General features: G+C 50.9%; 7 protein-coding genes across 7 annotated transcripts; 5 read left to right on the forward strand and 2 right to left on the reverse strand.

Moving 5' to 3' along the window:
- Nucleotides 1–448: 448 nt before the first annotated feature.
- On the forward strand, nucleotides 449–5,909 carry M436DRAFT_69712 (uncharacterized protein; the record flags this gene model as incomplete). The annotated part of the gene is made up of 4 exons (XM_013575734.1): nucleotides 449–880; nucleotides 1,212–4,787; nucleotides 4,838–5,087; nucleotides 5,455–5,909. 4 exons carry the CDS (start codon nucleotides 449–451, stop codon nucleotides 5,907–5,909), a joined length of 4,713 nt encoding a protein of 1,570 aa, XP_013431188.1.
- Nucleotides 5,910–6,429: 520 nt separating this feature from the next.
- Nucleotides 6,430–9,129, reverse strand: M436DRAFT_78510 (uncharacterized protein; the record flags this gene model as incomplete). Its single annotated transcript, XM_013575901.1, has 1 exon — nucleotides 6,430–9,129. The coding sequence occupies one exon, from the start codon at nucleotides 9,127–9,129 to the stop codon at nucleotides 6,430–6,432; it is 2,700 nt and encodes an 899-aa protein (XP_013431355.1).
- A 349-nt stretch (nucleotides 9,130–9,478) lies between these two features.
- On the forward strand, nucleotides 9,479–10,982 carry M436DRAFT_38270 (APG6-domain-containing protein; the record flags this gene model as incomplete). The annotated part of the gene is made up of 2 exons (XM_013575328.1): nucleotides 9,479–9,563; nucleotides 9,613–10,982. The coding sequence occupies 2 exons, from the start codon at nucleotides 9,479–9,481 to the stop codon at nucleotides 10,980–10,982; spliced, it is 1,455 nt and encodes a 484-aa protein (XP_013430782.1).
- A 212-nt stretch (nucleotides 10,983–11,194) lies between these two features.
- On the forward strand, nucleotides 11,195–12,598 carry M436DRAFT_37512 (uncharacterized protein; the record flags this gene model as incomplete). Its single annotated transcript, XM_013575196.1, has 1 exon — nucleotides 11,195–12,598. One exon carries the CDS (start codon nucleotides 11,195–11,197, stop codon nucleotides 12,596–12,598), a length of 1,404 nt encoding a protein of 467 aa, XP_013430650.1.
- A 347-nt stretch (nucleotides 12,599–12,945) lies between these two features.
- On the reverse strand, nucleotides 12,946–13,543 carry M436DRAFT_13689 (uncharacterized protein; the record flags this gene model as incomplete). The annotated part of the gene is made up of 2 exons (XM_013575104.1): nucleotides 12,946–13,367; nucleotides 13,426–13,543. Coding segments are annotated over 2 exons (540 nt in total), but the record flags the coding sequence as incomplete, so codon positions are not given.
- A 2,049-nt stretch (nucleotides 13,544–15,592) lies between these two features.
- On the forward strand, nucleotides 15,593–16,518 carry M436DRAFT_60584 (uncharacterized protein; the record flags this gene model as incomplete). Its single annotated transcript, XM_013575579.1, has 2 exons — nucleotides 15,593–15,782; nucleotides 15,812–16,518. The coding sequence occupies 2 exons, from the start codon at nucleotides 15,593–15,595 to the stop codon at nucleotides 16,516–16,518; spliced, it is 897 nt and encodes a 298-aa protein (XP_013431033.1).
- Nucleotides 16,519–18,296: 1,778 nt separating this feature from the next.
- M436DRAFT_37453 (Clavaminate synthase-like protein) lies at nucleotides 18,297–19,578 on the forward strand (the record flags this gene model as incomplete). The annotated part of the gene is made up of 3 exons (XM_013575186.1): nucleotides 18,297–18,492; nucleotides 18,565–18,830; nucleotides 18,880–19,578. 3 exons carry the CDS (start codon nucleotides 18,297–18,299, stop codon nucleotides 19,576–19,578), a joined length of 1,161 nt encoding a protein of 386 aa, XP_013430640.1.
- Nucleotides 19,579–19,816: the final 238 nt, after the last annotated feature.

Below are 19,816 nucleotides of genomic sequence, written 5' to 3' on the forward strand. Positions count from 1 at the left end.
GGGTCGATTTATGACGGCATTGCAAATAAAGTCTAGGAGCACGCGCTTGCGCAGAGGCGGCGGCGAGCATTCCAGTGGAAAAGAGGTCGGTGGCGGTATTAAGTGTTGCAAGAACTAATCAAGTCACGGAGAATAAAATGTAAGAAATAATTAATCCCGGAAAGCATCACGGTCCAAGGTCCAAGCTCCGGCAGTCGCGTCCCTCGGTATGCGTCGCGTCCCTCGGTATGCGTCGCGTTTTCCCTTGTCCATTCTCGATGGCTCTTTCTCAAATTAATGCGACTTCTTGTTTAGGATCGACTTGATACCGCGTGCGCGCTTTCCTGGCGAGCAGTGTACATCCGCCGTTGTTCTTTGCACATACGATCCGTTTACACCATCCATCCGGTCCGGCGCGCTCTGTTCTGGCTGCAACGTGCATGCGACTATACTCTGACTTTGAGCGATCATGTCGGATTCCGAAGATGAACTGAACGTCAATCTTTCTCAATGGAAACCTCGCACTGTCAATGCCGCTCCTGAACCACCTGCTCCGGCTCCCAGGACCTTCGCCTCCATCAACGCTCCAGCTGCTGCACCTGCCATCACCAACAGTCTAGACGACGACGACGACTTTGACATCGATGCTATTATTGACGGAATCGCCGACCCTGATGATGCTCTGCAAACAAGGGCTCCCACGCCACCACCACCTGCCACAACAACCCCGAAACCTCGACAGGTCGTTCAGGTTGTCATCACCCAAGATCCCAACTTGAATCGCGATGACTACATCGACTGTACATATGGTGCCAACATCGTGCGCCGTGTGTTGCAAGAGATCACTGAGGATGGAGATGTATATTACAATGTCGAGTTCGTCGATAGACACACGGAGCAGGTAAGCACACTTCACTACTGCCCTATTCGTATCATCCGTCGTTACCCAGAGCTCTGCCTATCCTCTCACACCACCGTGCCGTCGTCGGAAACTTACTTAGCTCTCGACTCACCCCCTCTGGTCACTATGCTTCTCCATTCACTCTATTGAACCTATATAGAGGTGATATAGCTTGTCTTGCCTCTACTTCGTCCCACTCCACATCCTCACACAAGCTCTACTTCATCTCAATCCCAATCCTCGTGCAAAACCTCCGTCTGTTCAAAAGATCACTTCTCACACCTCCAACATGCCCCCGCGCCGTATCAAGCTAATCGCTCCTGCCCGTCAGGTCTCCTTCAATGATCTAATACAGTACGAAAACGGCCAGGAAGGCCTCCAAGAATACACAGAGAATGCTCAAGATGCAGACGACTACGCTGAAAAAGACAGTGAGGTCGAAGAGGTTCGGCGTCCAAGACCTAGTAAATCTGGCTTCGTCAACACCGTAGAAGCCCTTGCATATCTTGATGATGAAGAACACCCTTCACGTTCGAGGAAACCGCGCAAAGCAAGAACATACGACGATGACGACTCGGAGGACGACGGTCCGGCACCTCGTCGCTCCGGAAGAGTTGTACCTCCAAACCCCAACTCTCGAAGAACTTCAAGACGGCTCAAGTCAATGTCTCAGGCCGACTCGGAAGACGATGACGACGACGATGGATTCATTCTACAGTCTGACGTTCTACCCAGCAGAAAACGCAAGCGCTCCTTGATGTCTCAAAGCGGCCCCGTCAATTATGCAGATGGTGATGAAGACGAATTGCGTTATGAGAAATCCAGAACACGCACCTCAAGACCCACGGGACAGGGTGTTCGTCAGTCTGGTCGTTCTACTCGCCACCAGGGCGACATGCAGGATCCAGGTGTTAACGACATCTATCGCTCCGAGTCGGAACCACGACCCGTTGCCCTCCCGAAGCCTGTTGGAGCTCGTGAGTCCTTCAAGGACTTGCCAAGATCTGATCCATTCCGCGCTCGTCATATCCAACACTGTGACTCCTGTCAGAATGGTACCAACTTTGCCCCTCTGATCTACTGTCAAGGTTGTGTTTACGCATATCACAAGAGCTGCATTGGTCATCGCGGGTCGAGAGAGCACTTGGTCACCAAAGTTGGTAAGAACGACTTTGTTCTCCAGTGTCGTCGCTGTGTCGCATTCCCCATGAAAAAAGATCCTACAGCTCCTGATCACGGAAGATGCTCTGACTGTAAGCAACACGGCTCCTCATGTGTTCCTTTCAGAGAGCGCAAGACCCTTCAACAAGAGCAAAAGGATCGCGAAGAAAACAACGGCGAAGATCCTGTCTGTCCGGTGCCTCAGAATCTTATCAATAACCCTGACAACGTCATGTTTCGTTGCACCACTTGCTCTAGAGGCTTTCACTTTGAACATTTACCACCCAAGTCTGACAGCGTGATGGACCTCGACGGCGATGATGTGGCAACGCAAAGACTTCAGGACTACAGCCAGGACTGGAGATGCAAGGAGTGTCTTGATTCTCCAGGCAAGATCGGATCTCTTGTCGCTTGGAAACCGATTGATGAGGACAGCTACGACCCTAGCTATGGCTATGACAGCATCCCTGAAGATGAGAAGGCCTATCTTGTCCGCTGGGACGGGAAGTCGTACTTCCAAGCTTGTTGGATGCCCGGCCCTTGGGTCTGGGGTGCCACATCTGGAAGTATGCGAAAAGCATTTGCCAAACGAGATGAAGCACGCCAACCAAAGATGCGCACTGAGGATGCAATCCCCGAGGACTACCTTCGTATCGACATTGTGCTTGACGTCAAATATACAAGCATTGTCAATATCTCAACGGAAGAGATTGACAAGGCGCGTATTCGCGAGGTCGATACAGCTCTGGTCAAGTACAAGGGTCTTGGCTACGAAGATGTAGTCTGGGAAAAGCCTCCCACACCTGACGATGCTGATCGCTGGACTGACTTTGTTATTGCTTATAACGATTGGGTACTCGGTAGATTCGTGAAGCAACCCAAGCCACCGCAGCTCAAAACTCGACTCGAAAAGGCAAGATCTCTCGACTTTACTACCAAGCTCGAGAAGAAGAAGCAGCCCACCAACATCACTGGAGGAGAGCTCATGAAGTACCAGATGGAGGGTCTCAACTGGCTCTACTATAAGTGGTATACGCACAAGAACGCTATCTTGGCTGATGAGATGGGTCTCGGAAAAACCATTCAGATCATCTCTTTTCTTGCCACCCTAGTGCAAGACTGGAATTGTTTCCCTTTCTTGGTCGTGGTACCCAATTCAACTTGTGCTAATTGGCGTCGTGAGGTCAAGCAATGGGCTCCTGGTCTGAGAGTTGTTGCATACTTCGGCAGCAAGGAAGCTCGTGATCTTACTTACCGCTACGAACTTTTCGCTCGCGACAGCAAAGAGCTAAGATGTCATATCGTAGTTACGTCTTACGACTGTGCTGCAGACGACAGTGCTCGCAAGTTCTTCAAGTCCATTCCTTGGCAAGCACTTATTGTGGATGAAGGACAGCGCCTGAAGAGTGACAAGTCACAACTGTACTCCGCACTGGCATATCTGCGAGCCCCATTCAAAGTTCTTCTGACCGGTACGCCTCTGCAAAATAGTGCACGTGAGTTGTTCAACCTTCTACAATTCCTCGACGACACCTTCGACGCTAGCCAGCTGGAAGAGAAGTTCCAAGAACTTGACCAAGCCAAGATCCAGGAGTTGCACGGTATCATTCGTCCCTTCTTCTTGCGTCGTACCAAGGCTCAAGTCCTGACCTTCCTTCCACCTATGGCTCAGGTCATCGTGCCGGTTTCGATGTCAACAGTCCAGAAGAAGTTGTACAAGACGATTCTTGCCAAGAACCCTGACCTTATGCGTGCCATCTTTCAAGGAGCAAAGGAGCTCAGGCCCACCGAGCGTGCTAGTTTGAACAACATCCTCATGCAGCTTCGCAAGTGTCTTTGCCATCCTTTCGTCTACAGTACCGAAATTGAGGAGAGGAACGTGTCACAAGCTGTCAGTCACCGCAACCTTGTTGATGCTAGTGGAAAGCTGCAGCTGCTTGAGACACTTCTACCCAAGCTTCAGGAACGTGGTCACCGTGTGTTGATCTTCAGTCAGTTTCTTGACATGCTCACCATGGTGGAAGACTTCCTTGACGGCATGCAGATGAAGTGCCAACGTCTAGATGGTACCATCAGCAGTTTGGAGAAGCAGAAGCGCATCGACGAGTTCAATGCCCCTGACTCTCCGCTGTTCGCTTTCCTGCTCTCTACCCGCGCTGGAGGCGTTGGTATCAACTTGGCCACTGCGGACACGGTCATCATCCTTGATCCTGACTTCAACCCTCATCAAGATATCCAGGCACTCAGTCGAGCTCATCGTATCGGACAAAAGAAGAAGGTTCTTTGTTTCCAGATCGTCACGCGAGCTAGTGCCGAGGAGAAGATAATGTCTTATGGTAGACGCAAGATGGCTCTAGATCACGTTTTGATCGAGCAGATGGATGCAGAAGACGCTACGGATCGTGACCTTGAGGGTGTTCTTCGTCACGGCACCAAGGAGTTGTTCGACGATGATGGAGACAAAGACATCAAGTACGACCCAGCCTCCATTGACAGGTTGCTCGAAGTTAGTCACATCGAACATACCAAGGCTGGCGAAGACAAATCCGCAGAATCCACCTTCTCGTTCGCGAGGGTTTGGGCCAATAACGAGCTGGAAGAGACGGCGATCGAAGGTCCAGAAGCAGCAGAAGTGGCTCCCGATCGTGATGTATGGGACAAGATTCTCAAGGAGCGCGAGAGAATCGCGGCCGTCGAAGCAGCCGCTGCAGAGCAGGCCTTTGGAAGAGGGCGTCGAGCCAAAGCGGTACCGTATACCGGTTCACCTCTGATTGAATACATACTAACTTTCAGCAGACTATTGATTATGGTGATGGCACCAATCAAGATGGCCCCGACGCTGTAGAAGGACCTAAAGATGTCGACCAAGGCTCTCCTGTGCGTGTCTCCAAGCGAGCGCAGATGGACGAAGAGAACGACACAGACTTCCAAGCCGACAGCGATGAAGAGAGCATTGCGGCAGAAGAGGTCGAGGATATTGTTAATCCGGAAGAACTGAAAATTCCCGATCAACCTAATACAACCTCAAAATTGATCAGACCATCCGGTAAGGAATTCTCCTTAAAGAAAACTCCCACCAAACCACGCAAGAGTCCGAAGAAGACCAAAAGTACTGTCTCAACACCCAAGAAGAAAGCGGCCTCGACGCCAAAGAAAAACAAGCGTGTCTTGACTGTCACACCTGGTTCTATCACCAGGCAGGCTCAGACCCCGTTCACTCCCACAATCTCCAATGGCAGAAAGGCCAGAGAGGCACAGATGAACATGCAACAGTATGGTTCAGCCGCGGCTTTCATCGATCTCACCGTGGATAGCGGCGATGATGTTCCTCTCAAGCCTGTGCCACCTCCACCTCAACAAACAGAAGATGAAGAAGTGATCTGAATTTAAGCTAATACGTGTACTTTTATCAGCCCCCCAGACCTTCCGCCGTGTCGATGTCCCAACTTTCCGAAACTACGATCCCGAACTCACGATCCCAGCCTCCAATGGCCGACCCGCTCACAAACCTCAAATGGCGTCCTGCGTAGCATGCCAACATCTGCATCCCCTAGGCAGCTGCCCTTTAAAACGCGCCGGTGTCGAGCACTGCGGTCTCTGCGACCTTGCTCACTACGGCTTCTCTCGCATCTGCCCACACATTAATTCAGAAACACAAGTCAGAGAAATGATTCGAGCGGTAAAGTTATCGTCGGAGCCAGGACATCTCAAGGCAGAGACGTTGAAGTACTTGACTGGTCTGAAGGGCACGTTGGTCCAGAAGAAAAAGAAAGAAGCCGAAAAGAAGGCTGCTGCGGCGAGTGGCACTGCTTACCCAACTGGCGGTCCATCGATAGTGCCAGGACAGCAGCCATTTCACATGGTGTAAAGACAAATGATACATATGGGATAGGATGGGGAAGGGAAGTGACTGGCCTCTGCACATACCCCATTAATGCAAATCATGTTCATAGATCGTCTCTTCCTTCTATCGCCCGTGCTCTAACTTTGTAACGTGCCTTCCATATACATTTTTGATCGTGGCAAAGCACTTTGTGATGGAAAATTCGACTAGAGAGAAGAGTTGGCACCCGCAGGCAAAAGAGGCATTGCTTGCAAAGCACAGAACACAAAGCTATACTTGATCGTATTCATGCGTCAATTCATGCTTTCTTGATTGTCGGCATCTTTTGCGATCTTCGTCTCTTCCTTCAATACTCGTGAGCCAATTCCAGCCATCCCGAAACTCCATACCATGCTTGCAGCCAATATACACAATGCCATAGACCTCCCAAAATGCCTTTTACGCGCCGATACCCATGCACCAATACCAATGTTCCATAGGCATATCAAAGAAAAAAGTGTTAGTAAAAAGTTGACAAGAAGCGTAAAAAGGCGCGACTAGACCATCAAGCAAGTTCGTCCTCAGACCCATCATCAGGTTCCGCCATGACTTTCTTCATCATCATCTCTTTCCTTCCCACGGTTTCTCTGACAGGGGTACCGTATTTCGTCACTGGCGTCTTAGGCGTAGTGGCTGATAGGCCCTTTCCAAGAGCCCTTGATCGAGTTGCGGGGGAGGCTTTCTTGTTAGTAGATGGAGTAGGCAGTTTCATTCTGGCGACTTCTCCGGGTCCTGGTGGGAGCATGGGTGCTTTACGGCATGAGTTTCTCAGGCTGCGGCGTGGAGTTTCTGTCAAAGGTGCCTGGATCGAAACTGGCGATGGCAAGGGCGGAGGAGAGGACAGTGGTGAAGAGGATGGCGAGCGCATCTGTGTCTGTGGTGCTGGAGCCAAGGGACTTGGTGGCGGCGGCAGATTGTGAAGGAAGTAAGGGCCGCTCGCGTGAGATGTCATTGGTGTTTGTCCTGCGTAACGAGATGTCGTTGCGGGGGTATCCATGGACGAGTCGCTAACGTCGCCGTCATTCTCTGTATCGACGGGCATCGGCTCGGTACGATGTCTGGGTGGTGTTTGTATACGAGGGGGCGTGTATGCTCGCAAAGGAGGATTGGCGCTGTAAGGAGGAGGCGGATGAATCGGCACTGGTGAGCTTCCATCGAAAACAGGCTCTGCACGCGGTCTGGCGGGAGGAGGCGGCATCATTATCACGGGCCCACCTGCGTTGCTCGACCTTGTGGTAGTAGAATGCAGACGCTGATTTGCTTGAGATGACAATGTCTGAGCACGAAGTTGAGATGTGGCTATGCTGACACCAACAAGGTTTCTAGCTCTCATATACTGCTCAGCGCGTGCAAACAAGTTGATAGTGCTGGTTGGTGCATTCGCGGCACTGTCCCTCAGTTGAGGTGCAGGATGAGTATGCCTCGCAGCGTTTTGCATAAAAGTCTCTCGAGGCACATCCGTCTTCTTCCGTCGTTTGGACTCCCTCGGTGGTTTCGCGTTGTTGAGTCGCAGCACACCAAATCCACTGGTAGGTCCATACAGGTTCAGATTGTGCTCCTCGGCTGGGTTGGGTACTGGGCTGTCGGTGCACAAAATGCCAAAAGCTCCAACCGGATTAGAAGTGTCAAAAGTCCGATACCGCGATGATACTGCGCGTGAGAGTTCTTTATCTCTTGAGGTCTTTCTTTTCCTGGATCTCCTTGGAGGTGGTGCAGATGATTCGCGCGAGTCTGTATCGTCCCCATCCCCGATTGTGATTGGGATTTCACCATTGTCCCCGTGACGGGCAATCTGCTTGTCCATAGCACGACGCAGGAGCGGAGTACTGAAGGGCGACATGCCCGGTGTAGTGCTAGTATGCGAAGGGCCAGGAGTAGAGAGCTCGTCATCATCACCATCCATGATCTCGATGATCTCACGTTTGATCATGACAGGCCTGGGCATGTCCTTCAAGACACGAGTGTAGCGACCGGACAGGCCACCAGTGGTTCTGCCGGGCATGTGTGCGGTGATTTGCTGCCAGGTCAAGCCGTTGATCTCTTTCAAGCGTTTGATCAGTTCATCTTCTTCTCTGGAGTAGCGATTCCTTGATGGAGCGTCCGAGAAAGTAGCATCGTCGGTCAAGGCGGGATCAAGATTGAATGAGGTCTCGGTGTGCTTGAGAAGCCTACGACGCTTTTTGGGGCGTGTGCCGGCCGGAGCCCATAGCGACTGGCCACCGGAAGGCGAGTCCCAGACAGAAGGAGCTCTTGGACGAGCTGGAGTGATTGCATCACGGCGATTGTCAAGAAACGAGGGTGGGCCGAAAGCATCCTCAGGCAGGGGCGGAGCAGACCACATGGCCTGAGAGTCGGCGAGAAAGTTGGGCTGTCTGTTGATGGAGGTAGCTCGCATGAGGAATTGAGCAATCTGATTGGCAATGCTCTGGCCCAGATGATGGATGGCTTCGGGATCAATTCTGCCATTCGCATCTTGGTGAGGGACGAGCTGTTTCAACGAGTCTTCAATGGAGATTTGAGGCAGCGAGTGATTGACTTCGGTAGATGGAATGACGGAAGTATTGTGGTATTGCTGCTCTTGGCTAACCTGTGGGTGCGGCTGAGCGAGTCGAGGGTCGAGAACGAAATGGTCCTTGTCGTGGCCCAGGTCGTCAGACTCGTCGCCTGACTGCTCGTCGCCAGCATCAGATGCTGCATCCTCATAGTCACTGTCCTCGTCATCACTGACTTCCTCGTCTTCTCGACCGTAGTCATCCTCGTCTGGAATGTGCTCTTGTCTGACATCTTGCTGGAGCTCGTCGACGTCGTCGTCGTCAATATCCTGATGCAACCTGTCCTCCTCTTGTTCAGGCTCTTGTTGAAGGCCATCCGTATCGTCGTCGTCGTCGTTTCCGTCTGGGGCGTCCTCTACTTCCAGCTCGTCGGCAAAGGCTCGTACAAAGCGGGATGAAGCGCTCTTGCCAGTGTCTCGTTCGTGTTGCATGAATGTCAGGTGGCCATTGTCGACGACGACTTCGCCTGTCTCCATGTCGATCTCATCGCCGACTCCGGTAAAGTCCCTGGCATATTTCTCAAAGATTCGCTCAAAGGTGCCTTTGAGTTTCAGGTCGATTCGCTGGCGGCCGCGTTGGTATTCATCATTGTCAAAGTTGCCGGGGTCATCTCTAGACGAGCTGCGGGCTCGGGAGTGATGGTCTGGCGCCATGGCGCATGTCACGGTAAGGGATTTGTTGTTGGTGACATGTCAGATGTGCAGAGCGAAAGTTGGCACAAGAACAAAGAAATCAAGGTGGACGCGTTCGAGTCGTGAATGTTGCCCCGCGCCCGCGACTTCCCGTTCCGGCAACTCGGTCACAGGTCGCGCCTTCCATCAAACACACGACCTGCATACGACTGGCCGGGCCTCAGACATTTCCATTCGACTGCGTCCAACACATACCATGCTTGTAGCTGTCTAGTTGGCGTGCAACCTGCTACTTCTACTTGTGCGAACAAACTGTCCTTCTCTCTCGCACGCTCCTGCACGAGTCTCCATCTCCCCATGTACTTGAACCATGTATTGTCAAAAATGCAGAACTCCCTTGAAACTCGACTCTTCTCTGGAACATCTTAATCCCTCTTCTTTCAAAATCTTAGTTGGTGTGTATATCGCTTCATATCTTGTTTAATCCGAGACTGACCAACAAAGACTCGACCCCAACTTTACCAGTCCAAACTCCTCAACCACCCAACACTCTTGCTGCTCGTGAGAGAAGGGATCTTTACGAGAAGGCCGCTCAAAATGTCGGCCCTGCTCAGTACAACCGGTCCATACCCGCGCCCTTGAAGACATCGGCCAACTTCAATCCTGCCATGTCTTATGTCATGTTGAGTGAATCTCAGCTCGGTCCTATGTCACCAGAAGAACCTAGTCCATCCAAGAAGACCCTCGAGAAAGACTCGAATCCATCAGATAAACATGATGCCCCCAGTCTTTCAGCAGAGATGGAGAAAAGCCTTCGCCTATGGGAAATCTTATCTTCTCGTTCCGATATCGATCACCCGATATGCTCGGAATGTACCGATATGGTGCTTGCAGGTCTTCAGAAGAGACAGACGACCGCACACCGCGAGCGTCAAGCATATGCAGAGTTCCTCAAGAAAGCCAAGGAGGATGTTCCCTCAGAAGAAGAGCAACGCCAAGCTCGTGAATCTCTGACTGCTGCCAAACAACAGGAACAGAAAGCCCTCGAGGAGTTGGAAGCTCTCGAAGCAGAAAAGGCTGCCATGGAAGAAGAGATTGCCGCTCTCAACCGCGAAGAAGCCGAACTGGAAGAGGAGGAAGCCGCTTTCTGGCGAGAACGCAACGAGTTTGATGACACCGTGACCAAGTTCAGAGATCAGAACGACAGTCTCCTCAATCAACTACAGTTTGACACGAAGTTACTCGAGACTTTGCAGCGGACGAATGTCTACAACGACTCGTTCTGTATTGATCATGACGGTCCTTTCGGTACTATCAACGGATTGAGATTGGGCAAGCTTGCAGATCATTCTGTTGAGTGGCCAGAGATCAATGCTGCATGGGGACTCTGTGTTCTATTGTTGACCGTTGTTGCTGAGAAGCTGGGCTACACTTTCCACGGATACAGACCTCTTCCGATAGGTTCAACATCCAAGATCGAAAAGCTAGAATATCCAGCGAACGATCAATCACGGACTGGAAAGCCCAAAGTCACTACATTAGATCTATTCTGCAACAGTGACCTTCCTCTCGGGTTGGGCTTCCTTCATCGTGGATTCGACAATGCTATGGTCGCCTTCCTGGAGTGTCTGCGACAGCTGGGTGAGCATGTCGAACAGTCTCCCTCATACGTGGGTGCATCTGCCTTGAGTCGCAGACTTCCTTATAAGATCAGCAAGGACAAAATCGGCGATAACAGCATCAAGCTTGGAACCTTCAATCAGGAGGAAGCATGGACGAGGGCGTGCAAGTACACTCTGACGTGCTGCAAGTTCTTACTCGCGCACGCAAGTCATGTTGATGATCTGAAGCAGGACGGTCAAGCTGCTCGGTAGAGCTGGATATTAGCTTGCATCGTAGCTACTATCCTCTACTAGAGATCAAACCACAATTTCGGAGATACTCCAGTCTTGGCGCATGTTGCATGTATGAATCTTGGTGCGTGGAGGGTTGCTGCTTGAAGCAAGGGGTTATCAAGCGCTTGACCTCCGATCGAAACATCCTGTGATGCACTTCTGCCACGTCGACTTGTCTCGACTGATAAGAAATGGCCGTCACGACCTCAACAGATCACAGAGTCCGGTTCATAGCTGGCGTGTTATTGACGACAATCCCACTATGGCTTCTGGCTTGGCACTTCCGAGTACACAATCCCCTATTTGTCAGTCGCCATATACCGATACACAATGCCTGGACAGTAGACCGCGAGACCTTTATCCAAGAATGGATGGAGAACCAGATTGGCAACCCACCGAATCGATCAGCCATCTCTTATCTATGTCGCAAACCAGAGATCAAGTGGCGACCGAGCGTTGTGATGGACCTAGATGATGCCAACGGTGGCATTGGAAATGTTCGAGGCAACATCTTCGACTTCCTGGGCTTGGCCATCTTGACTGGATCGTCAATCATGCTGCCCAGCTTCCAATCCAGATCAGCCGAGGACCTGAGCTCTCTTTGGAACGGCAAGATACCATTCACCACTTTCTTCGACACGGAGCACTTTGTAGCCACCTTTGCAGCAGCATGCCCCAAGATGGAAATCTACATGCCATCGACCAACCACTCTCTGCTTCCTCCACTAACAAATCGATATGGCATGCCCAGCATGCGACAAGACCTGTGGCCAGAGACTGTGGGCACGGAAACCCCAAACACACCAGAGGCAGCCGTGAAAAACTTTGATAGTTGGTTATCCGCACAACCAGACAAGTCTACAGAAACAACACTAGTCAGCGTAGGCCGCACCCTCTGGGAGGGCCTAGACACACGCGCGCTTCCTACAGCCGTACGCAGAGACTTTGGCAACTCCCTCCGCCTGATTCCTGAAGTACGCAGACTGGCCGCCATCGTCACCTACAACCTAGCTCTGAAATACCATCTCCACACCATCGACCCTCGACTCCCCTACTACCCTTCTTCCTTCCTAGGCGCACACCTACGCACCGAAAACGATGCAAAAGCTGCAGGGTGGCTAGACAATGAAGCAGCAGCCGCACACGCAAATTACACCGGTCAAACAGATGCCTACCTTTCCCAAGCCCTCGAGCACAATCTGCCCATCATCTACGTCGCCAGTGGCAACGCCACCGAAACATCTCGTTTCGCAGAAAAAGCATGGTCACTGCATTCCATCAACGTAACCTCCAAAGCCTCTTTACTCACTGGCCCGGACCTTGCAGCTTTGGAAGCACTGACTTGGGATCAACAGGGTCTAGTGGACTATGAGGTCTTGAGGAGGTGTTCGAGTTTGGCAGGGTTTGCGAGGAGTAGTTTTGCGTTCAATATTGCGATTACGAGACACGAGTTTGTGGATGTGAATAGAGAGGTGTTGAGATTGAGACCGGAAGATGTTAGGAGGGAGGATGTGGCGTTTGAGGATGGGCTGAGTAAGATTTGGGGACGGTTTGAGTGGCAGGAGGAGAGGATGTTGAGGGGTGCTTGGCCTTGATTTTGTGTGTTCGAGTGCGTTTCGTGAGTGATTTGAAGGAAAGGAGACAGAGGAGATGGAAAGCCAACAAGGTAGTAACACCCGTTCAACATGCTCGTGAGCTTCCAGTTTTTTTACAATGAAGAAAAAGTATCGTACAAGTGTTGTGTCAAGGCAGGCACTTTTTATGCTCTTCCCTGTCTCATCTCCTTCTTACCCTGCTTGCCCTTTGCCATTGGCCTTTGAGCCTCTGCCATCATGGGAGCCTCCACTCTAGACAAATCAATATTCCTAGCCTCTTCAATCTCCTTGATACCGTCGATCAAACCAGCCGGGCTGTCCTTCTTTGTCTGCTCGGCAAGTTGTCTAGCCTCCCTCCTTGCTTCCAACTCCTTCTTTCTCTCTTTGGTCAACAGCCATTCGTCAGGGAACTGGAATCTCTTCTTTGGCTTTGCGTGTCTGAAATCTACAGGGACGTCCTTTAGCCACTGGCTCTCTGGCGATTTTGCCTTTGCGATGAGTGCTTTGATGGTGTCGCCCAGATGGCGCTTGTTCTGTGCTTGGGTCTCGTGGTCTTCACAGCTCATCTTTACGATGTTGGTGGAAGGGTTGAAGCGGACGCCGGCTAGCTTGATCAGGTTTTGGGTGTGGGAGGGGTTGAGAGAGAGGTCTTTGGGGTCGAATTCGACGACGACTTTTCGTTGGGCGGGGTGTTGTTCGCCCATGTAGGTTGTGTAGCGGAAGCGGAGGGGTGTGGCTGCTGTAGGTGGTGTAAAGGGTTTTGCGAGATCTAGAGGAGTTGCTGTCAGTATGTGCTCAAAAGACGTCAGATCTGAGTGTCGACTTACTCGCCAACAAAGGCATCTCCCAGCCGGCCAAACGCGCATACTCTCTAATCTCCCTCGTCTGCTCTAGTTCCGCATGACCCAAACTCGAGATATCATCGCCCTGGAAATCATCCTCATCAGGACCAATATCCTCCTTCTCTCCCATCGAAAAGAAGCCCTGGTTTCTGGGTGTTCTCTCCACTGGCGCAGGAGGGAAATTCGTTTCCAAATGCTCTAGCTCAGCGGTGATTTGCTCTTCCAATTCGCGGTGGGTGCGGGAGTCGTTTGCGAATTCGTCGCGCAGGGCGGCTTCAACTTTTTCCATCTTCTCGCGGTCTGAGGGGGAAAGACCGGTGTATGCTGCTTGGTCGTCGCGGCCGAGGCGGTTGTAGAAGGTCTTGTTGAAGTAGCCTGCTGCTGAAGAAGCATCTTTCTTGTCGGCATCGGCGAGGGTGCGGCGAGAGGTGCTGAATGGTCGTGTGAGAGTGTTGGCAGGTGTGTATTGAGATGTGCGCAATTGGCGCGCAGCCGTGCGGCATGCGCTCTTTGCTGCTGAGGCCATGGCGGGAAATGGGGTGGCTAGATGTTAAACTGCTGCTTCCATTGGATCTTGGTATGCACGCTTCGAAAGTTGAAACATGAATGCGGTAAATCTTCGGGGGTCGCAGCTTCCCCGAACATGCCCGCTCGTTGTCCACTACATCTCTGCTTGGCTTCAAGGCCACAATCCATCACACTTGTCTTCGGAACAAAATCTGGTCCGGACGGACATGGCTACTGTCACTGGATACTGGAAGACAAGAGGCCTGGACTAGAGGCGATGATGACTTGATAGCTTGGGCCGACCTTCCCATGTGCTTGATGCCGCAGCTCCCACCATCCTCTCACAGGAGTGTAGAGCGATATTCTGTCTATGGAAAGGCATAATAGTTTGTTAATCGAGGCTTTGGCCCAAGAGCGTCCAGAACAAATCGCATCTCTGTGGATACTGTGCCTCTCGTCGAAACCATTGTGCATTTCTACAACCGGACACGTCACAATCTCTTGAACATGGAGACATAAGAGCTCGACAGCCAGTCCGCAAAATCCCAGGAACCGGGAAAGAAACTACATCACACGGCTAGTATGTCCGATCGACTTGTAGAGAAACTACTGGATGTGAGATTCGTCATAACGTTCCGCTGGGTGATCAGTTAGGTCGACATGGCGAGAAAGGAGAGCATACAAGATCGTCAGATGCGCGTGGCCGTCAAAGTTGTCGAGCCTGACTTCTCGGCAGATGACTTGCTAGGAATTTGGAAATGCCGCTAACCGCCAGGCTCATCGTCAACAACGGCATGCATGAAACCTGGAAACGAATCCTGGACTGATCGAACCAACCGTTGTTCAACCTGAACAAGTATCCGCAAGGACAACAAGGCGTCAGGATCCAGAAAACAGCTCGGCGACGACCCCTGCACCGGAGAATTCGAAAACTAGCTCATCCGGAAAATTGGTGTTATAGTGATGCCAGTTAGGATTCCTTACATCGAACTGGTGGTCTGGTGCAGCGGTCAAAGTAGTGTTCCTTCCGCTTAGTCGGCCTATGGCCACCGGTTCGATCCTCGGCAAGGCCGATCTTTAATGCCATGAGGGGTCCCAGTAATCCTCGCACGACAAAAACAAGGAAGAAAACCTCGTGCGTTTTCTCTTGACCAATCTAGCAACACGGCGGCCAGGGGGTTTCGGTTTTGCCAAAACTTGTGTCATATGTTTTGTCTCTTGTTCTGTTCCTTTGATGTGCGCGTGCTAATCTGGCGTGCTCTCCGAGCCACATGATTCTGGCAGCTGAATCAGGAGAACGATGGCCAAAACAGCTCCTGAGACATTGAGCCAGAGGCACAAAGAGCCGTGACAACATGCTAGCAAAAACCCCGAGTCTACGCGCTGCGATCTGAACTGTCTCAGCCGTTCAATCTCCTGCACTCGAGACTCGAGACTCGAGCCTGCCTTTGTTGGTGAACAATAGAGCATTGTGCGATATATCTATGTACTTGGTCTCATGGTAAGCCTATTTTCCTTGCATATCAAATGCAAATCGTTTCTCTACCCAACAGACACACAACCCTAACAACGATCATCTTCCTTCGCTTCAGATCATCCCAAAAGAACAATTGCTCTCCCAAAATATCCTAGCAACACATTCGCAATGTCTCCACTACTTGAATATCTGATCAATGCTGGCGAGATCAGTGACAAATGTCTCCACTGTCATCAGCAGCTTGAGAGTTGTGAACTTTTTGCGGCTTGCGAGATTCTGACAGCACTCGCATATCAGCAGATTCATGATCTTGATTACCAAGCCAAACTCTGGAAGCTTGCCAAATATAGCTTCTGCCGTTCCTGCGCTACGAAGTCTCCAAAAAAGGTCAAGTCTTAAGCTCTACCTCTGGCTCTAAATCCGGTTCCGTTGGATCTCAAGAAACAAGGACAGAGTCTCAGAAACGCAAAGCACGACGCACTTGCGCCCCCAGAGACCTTGTCGAACTCGCCCTAAAGGTCAAGCAAATGGGGCGTGACACTGACGACTTCCAGAAGCGCATCTCTGTGCTCAAACTAGAGCTTCAAACTGAACGTAATCAACGCGAGCTGCTTCAGCACGAACATGAAAGGCTCCAGTGCCAACACACGCAGATGGTCGACATTGCAGCAACGCAGTATGCGGAGCTGTTCGCTGATGGAACTGCAAGGATTGCTAAGCTAGAGCACCGAGAAGCAGAATTGATCGCGGATGGAACTGCAAGAATTGCCAAACTCGAGCACCGCAACGCATATCTGATCGCTGACGGAACCGCCCGAATTGCTGATCTCGAGAGCCGAAATGCATATTTACTTGCTGACGGAACCTCAAGACTTGCCGAGCTCATGCAAAAGATTACCGGGCTCGAGGCGCAGAATTCGTGCCTTCAGCAGCAGCTTCAGAGCGAAAGGGCAATCGATCACACCGATATAGCGATGATGGTTGGCACGATCAAAGAGCTCAATGCTGGACTGAGCCAATGCTCTGGTGAGCTATACAAGATGCGGTTGACCCCGACTTCTCGTCACGTTGTCGAGACTCTTGAGCCAATGTAAATGGTACGGCTACTACTTCTAGATTGTGGATGCATGGCTGGTGGAAGCTTGCGAACAATCGTATCACACTGGCTTGAGCTGGTCTCGAAGAATTCGGTATACGGTATGTGAGTGCTGAGGATAGTTTGTAACGGGCCAGGGTGGCAATCTGGTGGGTTTGCGTTGTTGATACACGGATGTTATGTGTCTTACATATTTTGGTCATTTCATTTGTCTATGAGATGATCGACACTTTCAATGATCGACATCATATCTACGAGCTCTATTTCTGCCCCCTGATGCTTTACTTTTGCTTTCCTACTTGATCCGCATTCTTGACCTTTTTCGCAAACACGAGTTCTCGTGTGTCTTCCGCATCTGACCGAGATGGTAGGGTATACAGAGCATGAATTCAAGGTCTTAGACGTTCCTCGGCCGTAGAGGCAATATCAGGTATGTGAGATGATGTCTCGATGACCTGACTCTTATCAGCCGAGTCTCGCTCAGAAATCTGCTCATGTGATTCAACATGGTATTCTTAGAAGCGTCTGAGTCTTTCTGCGATCTCGACAAGTGGTTACAAAGAAAAGCCCAAAGCCATGTCTTGGTCGCAGGAAATATGCTCACCCTGACTCACCACTCATCGCACCAAGTCATGGATATTTATATCTTCAAATGCTCCCACCCTAGATCCAACCACCGCACATCATATTTGGGCCACTTCAAATTCTATCCTGGTTCTTGGTATCATCACTACGACATCACAACCCATCAGAATGGCTTTTGAAACCGCACCAAACTCGAAGACTTGGAATACTTCTACTACATGGATCATCCACAACCCGTCAGGATTATGGAACCACCTGTTGAGATCCATCTCTACCACATTGCCAGACTTGAAGATATCTCCAGTACTCGCAGCATCCATCATTGCATTGGCGAGAAGGGGAACGGACTACTAGCCGAACAATGTAAAGTAGTCCTCTCACACAACGCGCTGCCACCAGCCATCTCTTTCCCAAAGACCAACCTTGAAGTCGGCCATGGTTGGAATGAAGCAGAACATCTTGTCAATTTGGCCAGAAGGTGTTTGTGTCAGCAATGCTGTGCGACTCAACTTTCAGATGTTGTCTTTGCATGGGTGGAGGAACTTGAACATCCAGTCGATCGGACTGTACGCAGAATTGACTCTGTGGTTGATGAGGGGGAGATGGGTATGGCATCGGGCCTGGTGAATATTGCGCCTGTCAAATCTTTGGTCGCTGCTTCCGTTGCTACATGCGAATTCGTTAGCAGGGCTTGGGGATTCTGGTCATAGAATAGGAATGGATGCTTTATCGATGACATATGAAGATGTTGTACTTTTTGGCGAACCATGTCGACCACTATAGCATCTGATCAGGGACGACCATTGAGCTGTTGTTAATGATTGGTGTTGGCTGTGTGGGACCTCAAGAAATGCTCATCGCGACCCGCAACATCTTTGCGTCGCGTCACTCGCGTCGCTTTATTTGCACAGACCGGCAGCACCACCTCGGAGGCTTGAGTTGTTTCTCGAATATGACAGTATTCGCAAGTATGTGTGTACCTATACTCAAGTGCTTGAAAGCGCTATAGGCTATAGCAAGTGCGTCCCGTGTATATCGTAAGTTTGCCGCAAGATGAGGGGAACCTCGGAGGTACATATAAGGTGGTCGATCTCAACCATGTCTCCTCATAATTTTCCAGCTTCCATTTGAACTGTATCCACGCACAGTATAAGCCTCAAGTCAAGCGAAAACACTCGACTTATACATCCTATGTCGAGACTTAGTAAAGCAGAGCATCCCGACGCGGATCTGAACTTCCTGGACTCGCCGCCATTTCCAGAGGATGTATCCACGGCGCCACTTCTCCGAATAAGTCTAAGCAAACTCGTTCAAGGCGACCAAGGGGAGATCGACAAGTTATGGAAAGCTTGCCGTGAGCTTGGCTTCTTCTACCTCGACCTCCGTGGTGCTTCGACCGATCAAAAACTCACTCTGAAGCCTACCTCAGTAAACGGTTTGACTGAGAAAATCTGCGAAGAGGTTGGCAGAGCCGACTCGGCCACCGGGGGTGTTGAATCGAATAAACTTGAGAACATTAGAGATTTCGATGCTGACATCGATGGCGAACGACTGCTTCAGGATGCCAAAGATCTGTTTGAAATTGGCAAGGAAATATTTGACCTGCCTGTTGAAGAGAAGATCAAGTACGATCTAAAGGATCAAGGAAGCTATTTCGGTTATAAGGGGTACGGCCAAGGCATCATCAATGCCAAAGGGACAAAAGATCGGAACGAATTCTACAATGTAAGGAGCCTCTGAATATTCAGGGAGGCATATGCTTACAGACCGCCAGGTTTCGAAAGATGACATCCTAGGACTCTCTGAGCCACTCCCTGCTCCCGAACTACTTGAGCCCCATCGAGAATTGTTGAAGTCTTTCATGCAACACTCTCACGCCCTGGTGAATTTACTGCTGAGTTTGCTCAACCGTCAACTGGGCCTTCCGTGCGACAAGTTACCATCTTTGCATAGACTGGCCTCGATTTCTGGTGATCAGGTTCGCTGGGTCAATGCACCACCTCAACCAACAGACGACCAAAGAACAGCACTGGGTCAGCACACAGATTTCGGAAGTGTCACCATCCTGTTTAATAGACTGGGAGGGCTGCAAGTGTTGCCTCCAAACTCGGACGAATGGTCTTACGTGAAGCCACTACGGGGACATGCAGTTATCAACCTAGGCGATGCCATGGTCAAACTTACTGCCGGGATCCTACGCTCAAACATCCATCGTGTCGTCAACCCTCCAGGTCAGCAAGCCAGTCATACACGGATGAGCTTGGTGTACTTCGCTAGGCCAGCGGACGATGTCATCTTGAAGGCACTGCACGGAAGCAATCTAATCGACGAGAATAGACGACAGAATCCAGAAACGCTTGGGGAAGAAGAGATTACAAGCAAAGAATGGATACTACGTAGAGCGTTGGGTCGACGACAAGGAGGTGACTGGTCAAAAGCTGGCGGAACAGAGAGTGTACGACTTGAGACATGAGTGGGTCTTGAGTGAGAGCGCGGCGCACGAGCCTCACTAACGCACGGACGTCAAAGCTAGCCTTGTTTAGCAGACAACATAATTGGTATCCTCCGGAATTGCATTTTATGTTGGACCTGTGGCGCAGCGGTAGCGCGTGTGATTCCAGTCTTTTCGGGACATCCACAAGGTCATCCGTTCAAATCGGGTCAGGTTCATGAGGAGACACGGGGCGAGAGCTCTGCGCAACGCTTTTGCT

This window comes from Aureobasidium namibiae, assembly GCF_000721765.1.
Source record: "Aureobasidium namibiae CBS 147.97 unplaced genomic scaffold scaffold_2, whole genome shotgun sequence".
Classification (NCBI taxonomy): domain Eukaryota; kingdom Fungi; phylum Ascomycota; class Dothideomycetes; order Dothideales; family Saccotheciaceae; genus Aureobasidium; species Aureobasidium namibiae.